This window comes from Anser brachyrhynchus (genome assembly GCF_964034855.1).
Source record: "Anser brachyrhynchus genome assembly, chromosome: 8".
NCBI classification, from domain to species: Eukaryota; Metazoa; Chordata; class Aves; order Anseriformes; family Anatidae; genus Anser; species Anser brachyrhynchus.
Window position 1 is genome coordinate 27017637 of NC_137702.1, and position 17364 is coordinate 27035000.

General features: G+C 38.5%; 1 protein-coding gene across 11 annotated transcripts in view; it reads right to left on the minus strand.

The window, feature by feature from the left end:
* DDX59 (DEAD-box helicase 59) overlaps positions 1–17364 on the minus strand; it is a 30149-nt gene that overhangs the window by 6287 nt on the left and 6498 nt on the right. For 3 of the 11 annotated variants that reach the window (XM_080602186.1, XM_080602184.1, XM_080602185.1), the window contains 6 exons: positions 13293–13388; positions 4367–5192; positions 2382–2549; positions 1742–1831; positions 1089–1340; positions 73–225 (listed from right to left, as the gene is read on the minus strand). In XM_080602186.1, coding sequence (XP_080458312.1) covers positions 73–225; positions 1089–1340; positions 1742–1831; positions 2382–2549; positions 4367–5188 — 1485 coding nt within the window. In that variant the 5' untranslated portion in view covers positions 5189–5192; positions 13293–13388. The other 8 variants (XM_080602182.1, XM_080602181.1, XM_080602178.1 and 5 more) reach the window with 7 other exon arrangements.

Sequence of the window (17364 nt, forward strand, 5' to 3'; positions counted from 1 at the left end):
ACTATGCCACCTTTAAAACAACATTGGCCATTTTAAATCTATCAAAACCACTGTACTTTATGAGGCGCAAACCTGTAATGTGGCTGTTCTTTCCACCTGAGACTTTTCAGAATGCATAGATGTACACTGTAGTCCTGTAATCTTATGAACAGCATCACTCAACAGATCTGCTCCTAACTTGCAGTCCACGAATACCAACACTGGAGGCTTGAAGAGTTTCTTATCCTGTAAAATAAAACAGTTTATAGAAGAAGGTACTGCAACAGTTTGCCGCTCATCATCAGAAACTTGGATAATCTCTACTGATTATAACTAATAGTAACAACACTTTTAGATGAATAAATATTCTTACATTCTAGGTAAGAAGGAAAAAGATGCCAGCCATGAAACTACACAAATTTGTACATTATAAACATATAATTATTTGTAAAGTCAGAACCGAAATTTCTCTTAATAGATACACTTTCTAGAAGTCTGAAACCTTTTTGAAAAAAAAAAAAAGCTACATAATAATTCTGACTTCCTTTAAGTTCTGAGGTTCAATTAAAAATTCTTATTTATTTCTTGCATAACCTCAGCCAAGAATCCACCCTCCCCAAAGCACTCATAAAATATTCATATGAAATTAAGGTCTGCATTATCCATACAAAGAAGATTCAAGAAAAAAAAAAATACTTTTTCACTGTTTTTTTTTCCCCACGATCTTTAAAATGACAAACCACTCCTATGCCATAAAGCAGCTAAGACAGTTTAAGAAAATCCTGTTCCTCCTCTATTCCCATATAACCAGTGCAAATCTTTGAGGTGCCATTCTGTGAATCACAGAAGTATCAAAATTGCCTTTTTTAACTCAGCTCACTGCAGAAAAGGAGGTGTGAGTGACAGGGCTGGAGTAATTCCTAAAATTGCCACTACAGTTCTTGCATTGCAGCACTACTGAAATAGCTAGTGCACTTAAATGTTCAACATCATTCCACCTCCTCACTACATACCAATCAGAATTAAAGATGAAAACCTAACAGAGCTTTGTAAAGACACACAAGCATTTTTATAAGTTGTCATATGAGAAAAATATTTATTACACTTACGTTTAGAATTTCAAACAGTTTCTTCTTTTTAGAGGGTTCTTCTACCCACAAAATAATCTGGCGAACATTGGAACATGGTCGATTCTTTTCTCCAACTGTTATTCTTACAAAATCGTGCAGAAGCTGATTTGCTAGGTGTTCAATGCCCACTGGAATTGTGGCTGACACCAGTATGGTTTGATGATCATGAGAGATGTCTTCCAAAATATCCAGCACTTGCTGCTGGAAACCCATTTTTAACAAGGTGTCCACCTGAGTGAAAAATACTAGATCTGTACCAGACTCCTCAATAAAGAGCAAAATCCTGAGCTCAAATTCAGAGGGGAACCATAATGTGTATGATCAGCATGTAATAATCCAAATGTGGAGTACTTTGAGTTAGAAGAAAAGCTACCATGGGAAAATTAAAAATAACTGGTTCACAATGGTCTAGCAGTATTATCCTAGCTGTCAGGTATGCAAGTCCTTTGAAGCCAAAACAATATACATTGTTCAAACGCATTTGAAATAGTTAAAATGAAATTGTCTCATAAGACATATATTTTATCTTTATAGCAAGCATTCTTTACGTTTAATCATTTTGACTAGGCACCCACAGTGACTCTTCAAGGACCTCTGCATAGGCAATATAGCCTTAATAACTAAAAACTTACTTCATCCACTACGACAATTTTTATGCCATGAAGTTGAACAGAATTTTGCTTTAAAATCTCTAGAAGTCTTCCAGGTGTTGCTATTATAACCTTAAAAAAAAAAAAAAGACAATAACAGGAGAGTTAAAAATTCCCTTAAAGGAGAGATGATTGTCCTAGAAAAACTATAAAGTTACAGCACTAAGGTGAGAAGGGCAATAATTAGTGAAATTACTTATGTTCAAATAACTCCAGAAACTTCTATAGATAACGTCATGAATTATGAAGACTTAAAAGGAAACGGATTTTTAGTACTCTAATGGTAATGTCTACATACCAGCAACGTAATCTACATTAAAAAGAACTATTTTTGCTGTAAACTACAACTCTTTGACTAATAAAATGGCATGTTTCAGTCCCTGAAAGTGGAATGTTATGCGCAAATCTTTTTCAAAACCGAAAAAGCTACTATATGTTTGATGTAAAATGTAAAAATGTATTGTTGTAAAAATTTCAGTAGTTAAGAACTGTTTTAGTAGTTTACACTTACTTAGGAAAAACTCCGCATCTTTGTATGTATGTCAACGGTAACATTTTTCTTTGCTGTGAATATCATGGAAACACAACTCTCCAAAGGACCTTTCCCCACCATAGTTCTTACCTTCACACTTTGCTTGAGACGATGAAGCTGTGGTGGCAGTGGTAAACCTCCTACCAGGAGAACTGTCCTCATGTTTGGTAAACCAGCCATCAGTTCTTTAGCTTGTCTCTCTATCTGAATTGCTAATTCTCGTGTCGGTGCCAAAATAAGGGCAGATGGAGTTTCTGCCTATAAAGGAGGGGGAGGTAGGAAATCTGTTGAACTCAGAATTGCTTTAATTTTTAGGTTAAAAGCTTTCAAGATTACATCTCAGAAAACTAAAATACAAAATATATAGTGCAGCTACTGCAGATACAATTAGACTGCTAATATCCTTTCTGTGTGATCTGAAGACAGAATATAGAAAGGGATTATACCTGAAACAATACATACCAAGGAAGTCTACCCCTCAATTACTCAACTTCTGAAAACAAAAAATAATGCATAAGTGCACTGTTAGAATAGCTTCCTGACAATAAAGAAGGGCCAGAAACAAAGAAACCTGACGGGATTTTGTTTTTGTTTTTGTTTGTTTAGTTTTGTATTTTAGTTACTGCACTGAATTTACAACAGAAATTCATCATAAATTCCACATGAACTCAAAATACAGGACGTTAGCTGAATCTAGAGAGACTACAAAAAAAGTTTCTAGAAGCCTTGATATTACAGGAACCGTATTTTTCTGGATCATTATTTGTTTCTTTCTATTCTTCAACTGGAATATCTACAAACGACCAACAGAAGCAGGTTATTCCTTTCTTGCTGCATTATCAGAGAAACTACATAGTTAAAGACTTGCATCCAGAAGAACTTGGTTAAATTGAACACTGCTGCCTAGTTGGAAATAACTGAAAACTTACCACCACACAAAAAAGATTTCTAAGTAGATGAAGAAAAGACAGGAACTGTCAAATATTATCTCGTAACCAGATTACCATTATGTTCTTAATGCCTCAACGCTCTGTTACATCAAAATGAAAATTATTTTAAACAAACAAAATCTTTTCTTGCCAAGTACATGAACGCATATCCCGAAGAGGGAGAATTAAAGAGATCTTGTAGTAAAATACTGATCATTGAGAATCCAATTTTGTGCACACCATTATAAGAATAAAACTGTCATGCAAATTTTAATGATAATCAGACAGAACAGATACTAGAGTATAATACTCCTGTTGATAAGTGCTTCTGTATAATCCCTAATGATATAGTACTTTGAAGATTAAAAGAGTTAAATTTTTTGAATTTTATATATGTATATATATATATATTTTAAATGACTTGGACATCTAAACAGTCCAAATCATCTATTAGAATAAGGTATAGAATTTTCAAATATATTCTAATTCAGCACTTTTTGAATAAAGCCACTAAAGCAATAGTGAACTAATATACAAGGTACAGAATACTATTTGCTATTATTTCTCATCATAAATTCAAATTCTTCTGATGCAAACTTTTTCTTAACTGCTTTCTCCCCTCTGATATTACAAGCTCTTTGTAAAACCAGATGATTTGGGGAATTATATTACCCTAAATTCCTGTAGTTACTTGATGGTCAGCTAAAACTATTTCAACACAAATTACTCCAAGGAATCATATAAATGTCAAAAATTTTTCAGTCACCTGACGCATTAAAATCTAGCAACAACTACTTGTAGAGTACCTGGAATCATTTGCATTTTCTATTTTAAGTCATTTAGGAAGTTCACCTCAAAATGTAGTTACCAACTACAGATTCAAGTAGTTAACAAGCGGAAACCATATATTAAGTAATATTAATGGAGATGATTTAGCTCCTGACCGAGGTGAAAAAACATTCAAAGTCATTAAAAATAATCAACAGACCACTCCGCCCCCCCCAAGAACCAATGCTCATCAGTCAAAAATAAAATAAATAAACGATTTTCAATTAAAAAAAAACTGCAATTACATTCTCAACTACACTGAGAATCCTGGAGACAAAGTTGCAAACCACTTTATCTAAATACACGCAGTTTTATTACCTCTTTTAAAACCTTCATAATAACAGGGAGTAGGAAGGCCGCTGTTTTTCCTGAGCCTGTGTCTGCGCTAGCCACAATATCCCTCCCTAACAGACCAACAGGGATCATTTGCATTTGGATGGGAGTTGGGACTTCATAACCAGAATTCTTTAAATTGCTGTTTAAAGTTTCAGGAAAACCACAGTGTTCAAACTCTATAATAGGTCTTGGAACTTGCTGGCCCTGGACTGCAATACCTAATTGCAGTTTAAGGTTCTCAACCTGCTCATCTTGCAAACCTAAAATAAAGGAGTGATCTTTGTAGAAATAAGGTGTATTAAGCAGGTCAGTTTCTGCTTGAGATTCTGCTTTTGTAGGTTGATCAGATTTCAGCTTTTTCTCCTTCTCTTGAACTTGTAGAAGGTGTTTGGCTTTACACTCCAGGCTACAAATATCTTCATCCGTTTTATCGCAGATATACTCTCCATAGCGACCACAGACAACACATACAGGTTCTCCAGGCTCTGCCCAACGCTGGGATTTGCTGAAGGATTTTATGGGCTCTTCCAAAGAGCTATCTTCATTGGTATTTTGGTTGTCCTTTCCCAAAGTATTACCCAAACCGAGATTTGATGGAATAGCTACAGGGTCTGTGCATTCTTGCACAACTTCATTCGGATTGCATCTTGAAGCAGAAGTTTCTGTTGTAACTGATTTACAGTCTTGGAGCTCAGCATTCTCCTCTAACAAAGATCCTCCAGAAGACAACTTATTTTTCTTAGCTGTACAACTTTTGTCCTCATCAGCACTCCTCTTGACTTTAACAGATCTTGGCAAAAACATGCTTCTGTGCAGTAGAAAGAAAATCGTTAGATGTTAGAAACTATTATCATTGAGAAAGGTGCAAAGTTGAAGAAATAAATTTTCAAACCTAGAAATCAACCCTTAATCCTCAACAAGTTGTAGAAACTGCATCCTTTAAAAAATGATTTTGGTCTTTGCAATGTTGATATAATGTAAAGTAATACTTTAAAACAAAGTGGAAGCACGGAACAAAACAGACATCCACCCAGCTTCTGGTAGTATATAAAAAAAAAAAAACTTTGATTTTCACTATCTACAAATTTAGTTAGTCATATTTAAATGCTTGGAGAGTTTTGTTTCCAAAATGACACATAGAAACAAAACATGCGTTCTAGTTTAGTTTAGAAAATTGTTAAAAACAAACAAAATCATCAATCTTGAAACTGACGTGAAATTTAGCACGACACCCTCCCAAGATCACTACTTTTGGTGTCCCTTTCAAAGTTAACCCAAATTTGGTAAAGCTGTAAACTTTGAGTTCCTCTTGGGGTCCAGCTCTGTTTGTCCAGGACATCAAAGAAAGCAAAGACCTACATGACCGATTTGCTAAGCCCCTCCTGTAATACAGGAAGCTGAATTAATTGTCCATAAATAATTGTAACTTTGTATTCTGAAACTTGACCTCGAAAATGTCAGATGTTCTCAATGATCATTCGGTACAGTACAATCCATAAGCAAAGTAAAAAATACTGTAACTTTATTCTTTATGAATCATGCCATGCATACCAATCTGCCAGCTTCTTTGTACATCAGTTTTCTAAAAGAACGGAAAACTACCTCTGTGTTTACAGAGAGCTTTTTTTCCCTGTGTGATTCAAGGCAATTCTGAACGACGAAGAACCATCAGCAACGCCCGATTAGCTAAAACTCTGCCGCCCGGAGCTCACAGGCAGGACACACGGGGCGATCCCGGGTGACTCGGGGAAGGCCGCTCCCCCCTCGCTGTCGGACTAGGAGCCAAATCCCACCGCTTGTTGCTCGTTTTTAACTTTTTAAGGGATGAAAGCTGCCCCCAGCAGCCCTCCTGACGCGCCCGGTACCCGCCTGGGTGACATTAGGAGGCAGCAGCACGCCAGGCTCGCCACGAACCGCGCTCCTCGCAGGCCCAGCGCGCTCCCACAGCGCCGGGAAGCTGCTGCGGGCCTGCCGAGGAGCAGGGCAGGGGCAGGGCCGGCGCCACGGCAGACCGCCAGCCCTGCAGCGCCGGGAAGCCCCGCTGCCCTCCTCCCGGGGCAGCAGCCACCCACCGTAGGGGCGAGGGAGCCGGCGCGCACCCATGACCGCCCCCACCGCCCTGCCCGCACCCCCACCTCCGTGCTGCCAGGGGGAGCCCGCCGCCTCCGCCTCCTCCTCCTCCTCCCCGCCGCCGGAGCAACGACACCGCCTCCCGCCCCGCCGGCGGCCGCCCGCCCGCCTCCCCTCACAAAATGGCGGCGGCGGGGAGGGCGCCGGGAGGGCGCGGCCGGGGCGAGCTGAGGGAAGGGAGGCGAGGGCCGGCGGGCCCCGGGAGGCCCGAGGGAGCGGCCCGTCTGGGCTCTGCGCTCCCCGGAGGGGCGGCCAGGCCCCTGTACGAGGCCTGGCCCGAGTGAGCTGCGCCGCACCGAGCCAGGGCGGCCTCCCGCTCGGCTCCGCGGTGGAGGGAACGGTGTTTGCCTGCTTCGGGGCTGGCCGGCCCGTGTTTACGGCATGAGGTGCTGCGGACATATACCAAGTTATTTGCAGAACACATTACTGCATGCGATGGAGGCGCAAAGTATGCTAAATAAATTCCTAGTACGTGTATTTACCCACTTAAAACAGGTGCAAGGGCATGATAGAGCTGTTCATATATGGCGATCAAGGAAATTACTTTTTTATTTTCAGTAATAAATAAGCACACCTTACTTATCCTGTTGCTACATCACAATGGGGAACACCAGAATTTATCACATTTCGCAGAAGGGCAGCAGCAGCCTTCAGAAATTGCTTTTGTTGGTGACCACCACCACTGCCTTCCTGCTAGCAGAGCCTATAAATGCTGGCAGCCCCTCTGCAAACTGTGTTGTGGCAGTCGAGAGGACCAGAGGAGCCAGTGTGAACAGGGTTAAAACACTCACACAAAGCTGAGGCAGGTGGGCAGGTGAGACACACCAGCAGCAGCTGGCTGCAGTGCTCTGTACCTTTGATAATCCAGTCCCACTTAAACAGCAGCTTGTCCTACACTATGCCGGATTCCTCTGTGGTGGACTTCTCGCAGCAGCAAGGTTAAGTTTGTGCAAATGGGAGGTTTTGGTCTGTGAGGGATTTTTAATTAACTGGTGCAAGTAGAGGACACCATTAAGATATTGGAAAGATTAAATAGGCATTTATAGAACCGAAAAAGCTGTCAAGACACTCTTTACCCACATTCCTTGCATTCTTCATTGCCTGAAAATCTCCACCTTTCCCTAATTCAGCCTTTGTCATTCCTCTGCACTTTTTCCTCTTTTCTCTCCCAGAAAGCTTCTAACATGGACTAATTTCCTGTTCTTACTTCCATTTTTGAGCAGTCCTTTCCAGAAATTCAAAACATCATTTGCTAAATAAAGACCAATATTTCAACAATATTCAATATGTTTCGTATTCTATAAAGACCATATACATACGGGATGTTTTATTTGGTGTATCAGCTGTTTCTACTTTGCTAACAGTAGATTTCTGTGACAGAAATGTTAGCCTAATGGAAACAAGTGAATATAAAGAACATTAAAATAACTTTTTATAGTAGTAAAATCGCTGTTTTGTTTTGCAGAAAGCTACCATTCTGCCTCAACCTGCCATGAGAGAAAAGTTGTCACTTCAATTACACCCAAACTCCTAAGATTAGCTAATACTAACCACACATAGTACAGCTCCTTATTGGTTTTGTTCATAGTGCATATTCCTGACGTTGTGAGCTGCAAAGTGCAGAAGGAATAATGTAGCTGGTGGGTGTATTCCATGATTCATTTTTGGATGCATGACTTGCAGTTTTTGCTCAACACCGTATTTGTTTCACGAGAACACTGGTTAATAATGAATACTTTCTGATTGGGTACTTTTTTTTTTTAATCATAATTTTGGAGATGCACATATTATGTTGCATTTTTAACACCATTGTTATATAACACACAATTATAAATGTAACATGAATTGAGCTTGTCCAAACAGAAAACCTGCCTTGACTGTTGATAATACACGTTCTATTCCTGTCACTTTCCCAAGCTTAAAAAAGAATGCTGAAAAATATAAGAATAGATAACCTTGGCAAATCTCATTCCCCTTCTTCCAGCTCTTGATGCTGCTAATGACATCTAAATAAAATTTTGAACTTCAAGTTTTGTACTTCTAGTGTTCACCATATTGTACAAAATATGCCCAGATAAGATACTCTTAAAAATCCTAGGGGAGTTTTGTCTTGGTATCCTTCCTCCTGAAAACTAGTTAGTTCAAATGCTTGCTGAACTAAGTTGGTTTTAAGTCCTGTTAGAAAGCCATTGATAATTAGGACAATCATTTACGCATATTCTGCACAATTTATCCAGGGATATCTTTATGGAAAATCTTAAGGTTTCCAGGTCATGTTAAAAAAATAGTACTAGCATCTGGATTTTGTGTAGTCACACTTATTTTTTAAAGCACTAAAAATTTACAATCGCCTTGTCTTAGCAGTGAAATGAGCATCACAGTCTATGCTTCATGTGTTACAGTACAATAGCTGCTACAAAAATTATCATGTGTGGTTACTAGAAATCCATCAAGTATTGTTATTAAAAATCCCTGTCCAAATACACCCCTTATCTAATTAATATGACTCTTCAGAGTAACTTCTTAAACAAATATTAGGAGTTAATGCTATAGCAATGTAATAGAGCACACACAAACCCACACGTGCAAACGAACTAATACATACTGACATAGATTTACCACAACAGATAATTTCAATTAATAAATGTATACAATTTTCTGTTGAAATAGTGAAGATATTCACTACAGACAAAAAGGCAAAAAATGAAAACTCATTCAAGCACAAATTACCAACATTAAAGGATCCCACTTTTTGGTCTATTTTAAATCATACCAAAAAGATTTTTCCATGTTCATTCATGGCTTCCATATCAAATACGCAGAAAGCAAGTGTGGCATCTTGGATTCCTGCCCTCAAGTTAATACCAGATACTTTGCCCTACAGTTTCTAACATCTCACAGCCGTTCTATAAAAGAAGTGCGAACCAACTTTTTGCATCACTTGTAAACAATAAATAATTCAGTAACACAAGACTGGATTAAATCAGGAGACTAAAATCCCTCTATTCCCAGGCATGTTCAGAAGAAACAGGTGTTGTACATACTAAATCAGAGATGGTATCACAAGCATTTCAAAGAGCTGCTTAGCTGTAGCATATGCCTCAGCTCTCCACAGTGATACCTGCCAGAGCGACCCCTATTAATTAAAACCTCTACCAGAACACAACCTGTAGGCATCTTGCCAAGAATCTGGCAAGAAGGGTATTCACAAGTTCCCTACAGGGTCTGATTAACAGATAAATACACCCCAAAAGGGAAGTGTCCAAAATGTTTTAATACGGTACATTTTTAGTTTTCTTTGTAGCCAAAATATCCTCATGCAAAGCCTGCATCTTCCAAATGGAGTGAACTCCCAGTGTAGGTAAACATACTGAGAATGGACTCAAATTAGTGTCAAAATAGAGCCTAACACATCACTCCCTCAAGTGGGAAGTGGCAGTACTGACAAATCTAAAAATTAAATCTTGCCTCAAAAGAAGGGTGGTATCTTGGGTTTTCACCATCAAGAGTGGTATCTTGGGTTTTCTTTATGATATTATTTTAATTGTCTCTGTATGTATCCTATGTATCAGGATAAAGAGCAAGAAATTTACAATGATGCCACTTACAGAATGATTCCCTGGAATTAAAAAAAAAAAAAAAAGCACATGCCACAGCACCTATATGTGGTGTTAACAAAACATCTGCTGGCTGGGGGAAGAGGAAGGAGGCTGCCTTTCCATTCAGACCACATGGAATCAAACACACGTTTACCTGGGGACTGGCCGTTTGTCTGCTCAACCTGATGCTACAAAACTCTTTTTTTGTTTGTTTCTTTCGTGTTTAGGGATTTAGAAGCCACTTTGCAGGTTTGTAGGTAAGGTTGTCAACAGCAGCTCAAAGCCAAAGCACACTTAATGAATAGTTCTTTGACTGAATGAATCAGTGAGTCAATGACTCCACTGGTTTCTGAATTACAGCTTTGAAGCAACCACACAGGAAAAATCTAGATAATCTAAAAATAAACAATGGTAGCTAGCCATTAACTAGTCAATTCTGCTAATATTCATATAAATTGTCCTGATGTAGTACTGACATTTAACACACTACATTTATTTTGAGGCCCAGATTTTTTTTTTAATTTTACTTAATGCAAACAGGCAACTCCTAAACTTGTTAAAAGTAAGTAATCAGTAAAAGAAAGCTTGTACTACGATTTTTAGGCTTCCTGAGCATTCTTTGTTTGAATAGCCACTTTCTAAGGAGATACTCGTTGACACTAGTCTCTGCAGAAATCTGCAGTAAAACTGGAATTAATACAAGTCTATTTAAATCTGAATACTTAAAATATATTACTGAGCTGTGGGTTTGTTTGTTTTTAAAAAGCAAACAGCAGTCCTACCGTGAAGCTCTGGCATTGAAAGCCCGATTCCCACAGGTACAGAATGTATTGATTTTTCTGTGCTAAGCCTGCCAGATGAGAAGCAGTAATCATCACCTATTTCTGCTATTTGTATTTTTGTTTTACTTATTGTTTCTTTTTTTATTTCATTTACTGCTTGTTGTTTTAGAGTTCTAAATGTCATGTTTACAAAACATTAAACACACTGCTTCTGGGTCTCTCAGCTTGGCTTTTTTTTCTGTGATCAATTATTTTTCCTCTATTAATGTTACAGATCCAACTATTACAATGTACAGTTCCTTAGGTGGCTTGACTAAACTTTTATTCATGTTTTTTCATTATGTGACTGTTACACTAACGTAGATCCACAGAAGTATTCTACCAAAGGTAGATGACCTGCATTTCCACCTTCCTCCTCAATAAACCTTTTCCAACCATATCGCTTCCTAACAGATGAAGACGTTTCTTGTTAACCAGCGACTACAATAAACTTAAGAGTTTATGCTCTGGTATGTTGCATTTGCATTACAGGGAGAGTTATGATCCATTACTGTGGAAGGCTGAAAAAAAAATCCATTATAAGCTTTTTGAATAACTGGATAATAAATGTCCATTACATCACTAAAGCTCTTACCAGCATTACTAGTTTTGAAAATAGAAATCGCTGGACTAAGAATGCACTGGGAAACATGCAAGGGAGATGCTAGAAACTAGACTTTTTACCGGTCTTGTTTAAAATCTATGGCAATATTAATCATTGGGTTTAACCTTATTTCCCTACATTACGTTTGGTCCTATTCTGCCTACGCATGAAGGCCTAGTTGAATCCTTCACACAGAAATTATTAGAGGGCACAGAAAGGCTCTAAATGAATCTAAAAAAGCCATTTCACTGCTGCCAGGGTAGAAGGCAAATTCAGGATGTCTTTGCTGCTGACTGCCAGCTGCCACTCCTCGCTTTGGAAGCCAGTGGCAGCTGTTATAAAACAGAGGAGCCTTCCAGCGCCTGTACTTTCTGCTGGCGGCTGGCTAGGTGGCTACACAGCTCTAGGATTCAAGTCTCAAAAGCTTCCTTTATGTCAGCCTCCACTACCGCTCAGTGTGACTGTTACTGTTGGGCTCTAGCCTACAGATTTTTAAAATCTAAAATGTCACCCTGTACACAGAGTATTCAATGCAGTCTTAATAGTTCAATTAAAAAATAAATACACTTCAGGGATAATTTTTTCCACTGACTCACTGTGAAGACCTCTGACGTTCATTTTGCAGACCTGTAACTTATTTGGCATTCTTTTCACTAGCAGAAATATTTGTCACGTGCTAAATACTTTGTACATGACTTCCAAGCAAAACAGAGGATGAAGTAATTGTGACTTAATTTACCTAAATAAATTTACATCTTCAGCTAAAATCCCTTCCAAAAGCATTTTATTGCAATATAGATACTTGGTCACTGAGCCGACCATTTGTCCATGACTTTTTAACAGAAAAGTGTACCAGAGTTCAAAAGGAAAACATTTTATTACTTTCATTTATCTCCAAAATACGTGCATCATTTTCACTGCTCCTTCCCTAGAAGTGTTTCTTTCCTGTTTCCTTCTCTTATGCGGAGAAAAGAATGAGCAAAACAACTGTTAACATTTGCTATGGCTAACACTCATTTTTTTCCCATAACTTTTTTCATAAACACCATATGCATAAATTTGAGAAGCTAGAAAAGCAGGGCTAGAGCCTCCTGCCAGTTCCTCTTTACTAAATAATGTATAACTATTTGCCCAAAGGTTTGTTTGTTTGTTTTCCTATCACCTGTGAGGCCATGGTTTTCATTAGCTGTAGCAAATAACATAGTGGCAAAAAAGTAATCTGGATGTGGCCTTAGCGGCATTACATTTCTGTCCTAATAGCCAGAATACACAATATAGTGTTTATGCCAGCTGCACCAGTATGGACAACACCTAACTCCATGTAGAACCTATCAACAGAAAGCTACCATGCTGAAATTTGAAATGGAAAAACAATTTTATAGTGGACAAATGGTTTGCATTATATAGCACTGTTAGCGCTAGAAATGATTCAGTGTCATTTAACTAAGACTTCAAATATAGTTCTGCCCCTTTAGTTCTTCATATAATAATTTTCTAAATATTTCTATGCAAAGATGAAATAAGATAGTTTCCCATGTAGTAGAACTTATTTATTTTTTCTAAAAATGTATTTCAATATAGCTAAAAATGCCACAATTGAGTCATTACAGAACCAATGCACTACTCAGATTTTATGGAGTTAAAACACCTGTGTAATGTGTGAAAGCATACCTTAAAATTCCAATATTTCAATTTGCTCATTTATTTTTCTTGCTTCATCCATACAAATAATTACCATTAATGTGATCATTTACCTAAATTTATCCTCGCACTTGGATATTCACACATGGCAAAGATGAACTGCCCTCCCAGACAAATGCTACTGTATGCATACATGTGTAACAGTCATCCTACAAAACACAAAAGCAGAGATTAAAGAATGACAGAGTAACAGCACTGAACAGCAAGTCTTGGAGTTATTTATACCTATTTCCTGGCATAAAGTGCCTAGTATGTAAGGAAGTAAAACGTTTTATGCTACATCCCAATCTGAGAATACCAAAGCCCCATGGATCAGTCTGAAGATGGACTGGGTAAACAAGAAAAGGAGCAATCTGTGTAAGTCGAAAACTAACTTCACCCTGGGCCTTAGTAGTCCATCTCTGAACACATACCGTGTCAAAGCTTGGCTCTAATTACAGGTTTCTCAGGTTGTTCTTATTTACATTCTTCTAAGAAACCCAGTTCAGACAAAACAACTGAGCTCCGAGTTCAAGTTCAGCTAACTCCGCACTTGCTGGTACCAGCACATTAACTCAGAATATCCCCTCAAATCCAAACCTAAGAAGTAGAAATTACTCTTGAATTTGAAAACTCTGAATTTGAAAACAGCTTCCACTCCATCCTCTCTAAGTCCAGTGAAGACACTCTCGGAACATAGCTTGGCTCCTCTGATCAGAGAATGGCACTGTACCAAATATTGGATATCGTATGGATTTTTCACATAAATGTAATTCTTACACAGCTCAGCAAGGAAGAACACTATTAAATATGAAAACATAAAACTGAAGAACTGTTATCTTATGGGATGTATCTAAACTCAGTAATGTGTAATTAAGCTTTACTGCATAAAAGAGAATGTTGTCTCTTTTAGACTACACATAACAGCAAATACAGTTAAGGTGTGATAAAGCTGAGGCCTTGAAAGGACCGAATCAGTGGAAATACTAATAAACAGCAATTATATAAGACTATAGTATTCAAGGTTACCAAAAAAGAGGAGAATATATCACTAAATGCTCAAGAAAATAAACCCTTTAACTCTCTCTTGAGCTTTTGCTTCTATGAACCATTTATTAGTATTTATCAATTAGTTACAAACACTAAACAGACAAACCTCCACTTCTCGCACATTGTGGCCCTAAGTTGACACGCTGTTTAATCACAGGTTGCAGGACCATGAAGCTCTGAAGAATAAACCACAGATTTGTCCTGAAATTCAACTAGTTTCCTAAACTTTGTTTGCTGTGAGAACATGCAGGCGATGCATTAGCTCAGGTTGATAAAGCATGGCAGCTATTAAAAAGAAAGTGAGCCTAAAAAATGTGACAGATCTCTCACTACCACACTTGAATGACTGCTCCCTATGCTTTTTATTAGAAAAAATCAAGGATGCCAGTAACCTTACAGCTGGTGACTCCACAATAACAGAGGGTAGCAAGACAGAAATAATGAATGCCTCCTTGTTAAGCAGTTTAGTTTGTACTGTTCCAAGAGAGATCTGCCAAGAACTTTCCATGCAAACCTTATTTTTCTGGGATTTCTAAGTTGGCTGCAAAAAAATTCCAGCATGATAATGCCTGCTTCAAAATAATTCAGATTATAAGTTTTAATATATACTTCTAAATTTTGGAATCAATTACATTTACACTAAATAAACAATTTAGAATTCATACATTTTTAGTTTTTATATTGAAAAAAAATCTGATTAGCAACTTTGCACTCCAAATCATTATGTGTTTTCTAACCCTTTGGGTATTAAAGTCTGAAGTACTGCAGTGTAAAAGAAGACTTTTGTGCTATATGTTAAAGACTCCACTGACGTATTTTCTTTTTAAGGAAAGCAGTATGAAATTCTTATGAAAGACTCATGGGATTCTATCTGCTCAACAACTCAGTGGATTAAATCTGTGCAAATTCTTAATACAACTCAGCTGACTTGGGTGTTAGGATAGGTTGTGAAAAACTGACAAAATAACACAACATTCTTACACAAAGCAAGCTTAGAATTTCCATGTTAAAATGGTTTTGTTTTGTTTAAATCAAATGATTCAAAACTTTGAGCTGTGCTAAAGTCCAATTTCACTGTTCCAGCTTTCTTTTCTGGCACACAACCCATTAGGACAAGGTCATTCTGTACAGTTTCTTGCCACAGCAATATTGTTTTTAGTGGCAACTAGCAAGATACATAGAAATTAGATTTCAGACACAACACAGGCCGAAGCCCATGCTAAAGAAGCTCTCTTTCAGGCAATGGCAAGGTATCAAGAAGCAAGAAGGCTATGACAGTTGCCCAAGCACTGAAAAGAGCTGGGGAAAAGTGGTGGCTTAGGCTTATGCCCAAGAGGAAGAAACCTCCCAGCAATTAAAAACTAAGAGAGAGAATCAAAACATACCAATCAATTGGTATGTTCTGGATATATCTGGTGAGATCATTTCAAAGGAAATATTGGAAGGAACAGGGCCAGAAAATACCAAGAGACGAAAGTAACAAAGAAATGTTTCTGCTCTCTAGGCTAATTTCTTTTTCCCTTAGGGAGAAGGAGGGGGGGTATGTCTAGAGCATGTTGGCCCCCAGAATATCTCTGCCTGCCTTACAGTTAAGCACAAATTAATACCAAGTAAGCCTATGAAACAACAGTTCCGCTGACAATATTTGCAATTCAGCCAAACATGCCGGGTATGTAAGGAAAAAGGCCAGAGACATGCTTCACCGGTCCCAAGTAGCCTGTATGAAATGACGAGGAGTTAAGTCATGGCTCTCATTCTCATTCCGTTCAGCTTCAGAGTAAACTAAAGCTGCAGGGAAACAGCTCCCCTTGACGTTACTGATTTAAATACTTGAAAATAGAGCATTACTGCACTATACAACCTGAACAAGGAAAAAGTGTGGCTAGACAGACAAGAGACAAGTAAGAACAAAGAGCTCCTACCAGATCAGTGGGACTGGGAGCAAAAACATAAGGTAGTGAAAAGGCTTCTGTGTTACCAACACTGTCTGTTCTGTGAGAAGCCGCAAAGGTAGTCAGTGGTTATAAGAGGGTGTTGGCCCTGGGAAGCATGACAGTGTGTCTTCAATGATTAAAGAGCCAGCAGAAGTGCAGACACACAGCATCTCCATGCAGATGGCTCTTAATCTTCTGTTGATACACAGGAAACCTGCTCTCCAGCAGCAGCGAGGATATTTCTGTGGGACTCAAGTAATGAAATCAGAACAATATAATAATATCAAAGCCTTATTTGCTACTGCTTGCTACCTAAAACATTATCATTCTGACTCTGAACTAACATAGTTCATCACTTTGTTCTGCACTCTGACATCCTGGCCTCTGACTGTAACTTCTACAACACAATACAACAAAAATAGCATTTATAATTCTTATTTTTCATCTCTTTGTGCTTCGGTATCCCACCTCCAATTTATCTCTTCCCTCAAAGAAGTCCAATAGTGTTCCTAATTATACCAGCAAAAAAACACTTAAGGCCTTGGTGGTACACTTCGCGTACACTTTCTTACTAAGCCAGTTTTTGCTTCCCAGTGTCTCTCTTCTGGTGACCACAGCTTACTGCTCTTCCTAATCCTAAAAGAAAACACTGCCAGCTGAGACAGAGACTCAAGTACCCAATTCCAACAGATGCCCTATGCATAGCAAACTGCTCACTCAACTGAACAAGCTGGACCTGCATCAACACAGGGGTTCATTGCAATGATATCTCTCCTGCTACCTTAGGTTCTCCAGTCAGACAATTGCTTTCTTTCTGTTAAGAACAGAGAATAAAGCAGGAAAGAGCTTGCCACAGACAAGACTTGCCAGACCAAAGAGAAACTTACAGATATATACCCCAGCATCTCCACATTCTTGTACAAAATTTCCAGGGGTTACTTTTGTTGCTTCACATAACCATTCCCTTGATTCAACGCAATGCCTACAGGCATGCTCTTACCCTGGCTGCATCTTCCCTCATTTAGTAAATTATCATCTGTAAGGACTGTACTGTGGCTGTTAAGACAAAGCCTGTATTATGAGGGATTATGAAGAACTGTGCAGAACTAAGAGTCCCAGATGTTCTTTGTCTGGCTTAACTGCTTCCAGGGCAGTGACCATC